The sequence below is a fragment of the Triplophysa rosa genome, linkage group LG7 (genome assembly GCF_024868665.1).
Source record: "Triplophysa rosa linkage group LG7, Trosa_1v2, whole genome shotgun sequence".
NCBI classification, from domain to species: domain Eukaryota; kingdom Metazoa; phylum Chordata; class Actinopteri; order Cypriniformes; family Nemacheilidae; genus Triplophysa; species Triplophysa rosa.
This window is the reverse complement of record NC_079896.1, coordinates 13,916,723-13,920,054: the sequence shown is the minus strand read 5'-3', so window position 1 is coordinate 13,920,054 and position 3,332 is coordinate 13,916,723. Positions and strand designations below refer to the sequence as shown.

General features: G+C 42.0%; 1 protein-coding gene across 1 annotated transcript in view; it reads right to left on the bottom strand.

Annotated features, from left to right (window-relative positions):
* Positions 1 to 373: 373 nt before the first annotated feature.
* The window catches only part of LOC130556662 (focal adhesion kinase 1-like), a 17,294-nt gene continuing 14,335 nt past the window's right edge, over positions 374 to 3,332 (bottom strand). Inside the window, exons 9-12 of the mRNA XM_057337870.1 lie at positions 2,804 to 2,921; positions 2,517 to 2,547; positions 2,238 to 2,302; positions 374 to 890 (exon numbers count right to left, since the gene is read on the bottom strand). Of these exons, the coding sequence (XP_057193853.1) occupies positions 673 to 890; positions 2,238 to 2,302; positions 2,517 to 2,547; positions 2,804 to 2,921 (432 nt within the window). The 3' untranslated portion in view covers positions 374 to 672. The remainder of the gene's footprint in view (positions 891 to 2,237; positions 2,303 to 2,516; positions 2,548 to 2,803; positions 2,922 to 3,332) is intronic.

Here is a 3,332-nt window from a genome sequence, read left to right as displayed (position 1 = left end):
CACACACACACTCACACACACACACGCACGCACGCACGCACGCACGCGCACACACACACACACGCACGCGCACGCACGCACACACACACTCACACACACACACGCACGCACGCACGCGCACGCACACGCACACACACACACAGTGAATCACACAAAATAAATGATACGTGATGAAACAAATGAAATCAAAAATCAAGACACATTTACATCACAAACAAAACGGCTTTTTGAAAAACGTGCTTTATGCATTTTTCCAGTGCAGTTATTTGTACTAGAAAACAAGACAAACTAGAGCGTTAGAAATTATTTTTTCCCAGCGTAAGTCATTGTGTTAGAAGTGAAACATTACCATCTCCACTACCATCTGCTGCTGATCCAATGAGAGCATGCACAGAGACCACAGGAGAACACACGAGAGAGGAGAATCAACAGACGGCAGGGTTAGAAGATGAAAGTGTTTGTGTGCATGTGAGCAGTGAATGTCAGTGTGTTTCTGTCTTTCATTTGTGTTTGTGGAATGTGTGGAATGACATTCAGATGGGATGTGGAAGCAGATCTGTCTGTCCTGTTCTGCCACAGCTTTAATTCAAAGTATCTGAACAGGGAAATGTCTGTTTAGTCATTATTAGAATTAACAAGAAGTAAAGAAAGAAAAGGAAAATCAACTTATTTCTAGCTTGTGGTTTCAGTGTTTGATATCTGAACACCTGCTGCATGAGTGCATGATAAACATGAGATGTTAGAGAGCATGCTAAGAACACACACACACACGAGCGAGCGCGCGGGAAGAGAGCAGGTACCCTGAGGGTGAGACTCGTGGGAACAGAGAACAAACGGCAGGAGAAAGCGTCGGGCTTTAGTAGATCTGATGGGCGTCTGAAGCTCAGAGTCTTCAGCGATGAAAACACAACAGACATCAGAATAAAGCCAGAGAAATGAAGACAGAAGAAACATGTTTATCCTCACAAAACCACATATGTGTGATGATGATGTCGTCCCTCAGCATCACAACAACCAGATCACAGCCTTTAACCCTTCAGTCCTCATTACACTCATTATCTGGAGGTTTCAAGCTAAACTGTTCTTTGCTGCTATGCATGTGTGTGTTACACAGGTGTTCTCTCTAAGGTCCTCCGACATCATGTAAGTCAGTGGTTTTTCGTTGTAAGTTGTGTAGAGTGCATTGCTTTGAGGACCCCCCCGAATAAATACTTATAATCTTAAACTTAGAATTTGAATTAAACCAAAAACATATGAAGTTATTCAATGCTGGAGCACCAATTCTTTTGGTTTGTGCTAGTGCTGTAGTACTCGAGACCGGTCTCAAGACCATTTTTTGATGGTCTTGGTCTTGTCTCGGTCTCGACTGTATTTGGTCTCGGTCTTGTCTTGGTCTCAGACTATGTGGTCTCGGGATTTTATTTCAATATATTTTTTATTGTATTTTATAACATCTGATGTGATATTGATTTTGTATAATTATTCAATAAACCTGGAGTTAATAAGTGACTTCAGTTTTAGACACAATTAAACACAAAGTTTGGTTCTATTGTGGCTCGTCGCAACAAATCTAGAACAAATCTGAACTTTGTGTATTTCTGAGCAACACAGATATTTTGCTACTGGTTAGATAAAAAAGCAATGAAACTAATTAAGTCACTGAATGTTTTGTTTTGTTGAAGGTCATAGACTTAAATATATCTTGGGTATTTACCGTTTTTATGTTTAGTTAATTTTACCTGCACAAAAATTGTAAAATGTTACACTATGTGGGTGATAAAACATGCAAAATAAAACATCCTACACATACATTTCTGCACAATAAATCACCCAAGTTACTTCTATTATTCTATTATTATGACTTTTTAGTGTTTTGTGGTCTTGGTCTCGACTCAGTCTCGGCCTGCCTTGGTCTCGACACCCTCTGGTCTCGGTTTTGACTACAACACTAGTTTGTGGTCTTATTTTTCTGATGTTTGATTGCACAAAATCTATGATATATTTCTATGTTTCATAAATGCCACAACATCTTGGGGTCCCCAGTTTGAGAACCACTGATGTAAGTGATGTTTATAGGTGTCGCTGAATGTCTCAGATGTCAACAGAGCACCACACACAATGTGTTTTGTTATCCAGTTATAAAGGTGAAATCCATCAGATGCGTCTTCGAGGGCTTTCCACTTTGTCAATGCACAGATATGGATCGTGTAGAAGAGATGAATCAGCTGATGTTTTACCTGACACAGAGATAGCTCGAACACCTGCACGAATTCCCTCAAGCCGCTTCTCATTGTTGCTAACTCTGCGGAGAAGTGATGTCATTAACAAACCAAATAAAACAACATCCATCCATCATCTAAAAACACTAGATCTACACTCACAGATATATGACCTTTCTGTCATGTTCACTGTGTTACGTGTTGAACCGAGTCATTTTCATTCAGTCTGATGATGTTAGATCACTCAAGAGAGACGTATGAGAGTTAAAGAAGAGCAGAAGGAAATTCACAACTTACTTTGGAATGGACGGAAGAGCTCTCTCACCCTCTGTTGGACAGAAACACACACAACATTCACTTCTGAATCAAGAAGAACTTCAAACGGATCGCAATGGAGTTTGTCGATTGCACTGCTCATATTTCTAAATCTGTCAACATCAAAATAAAAGCACAAAACTACAAACCAAAGTTTTACATGGAAAAATAAAGCCACTAAGGTTTTTTGATGCATCTGTGCATGTAAAGGGATGTCCCGCCCTCACTGCCTACACATCCCACAGTGCATCAGTGTGATGAAGACCTACCTTTCTGAGGTCTGATGATGAAGGACTGGCTGACGGCACTGAGCAGTCGACAGTAGCCGTCGATGAGGTCAGCCATGTTCTCTGCGGTGGTGAAGTTTGATGTGCTGATGGTGAGAGGCTGCGAGCGGGCGAGAGACATTCACAATGAACCATTATCAGCAACAGCACGACGTCAACATCATTCAACAACTCTAAAGAGACCAGCTGCACTGACACACAACACACACACACTGCTGAAGACACGCCCCCAATCTCTGACACACACACACTCACACAACTAAAGACACGCCCCCAATCTCTGACACACTCACACATCTAAAGACACGCCCCCTTCCTCTGACACACACACACACACACTGCTGAAGACACACCCCAATCTCTGACACACTCACACACACACACACAACTAAAGACACGCCCCCAATCTCTGACACACGAACACACAAACACACTGCTAAAGACACATACCCCAACCTCTGACACACACTCACTGCTACAGACACGCCCCCATCCTCTGACACACACACAC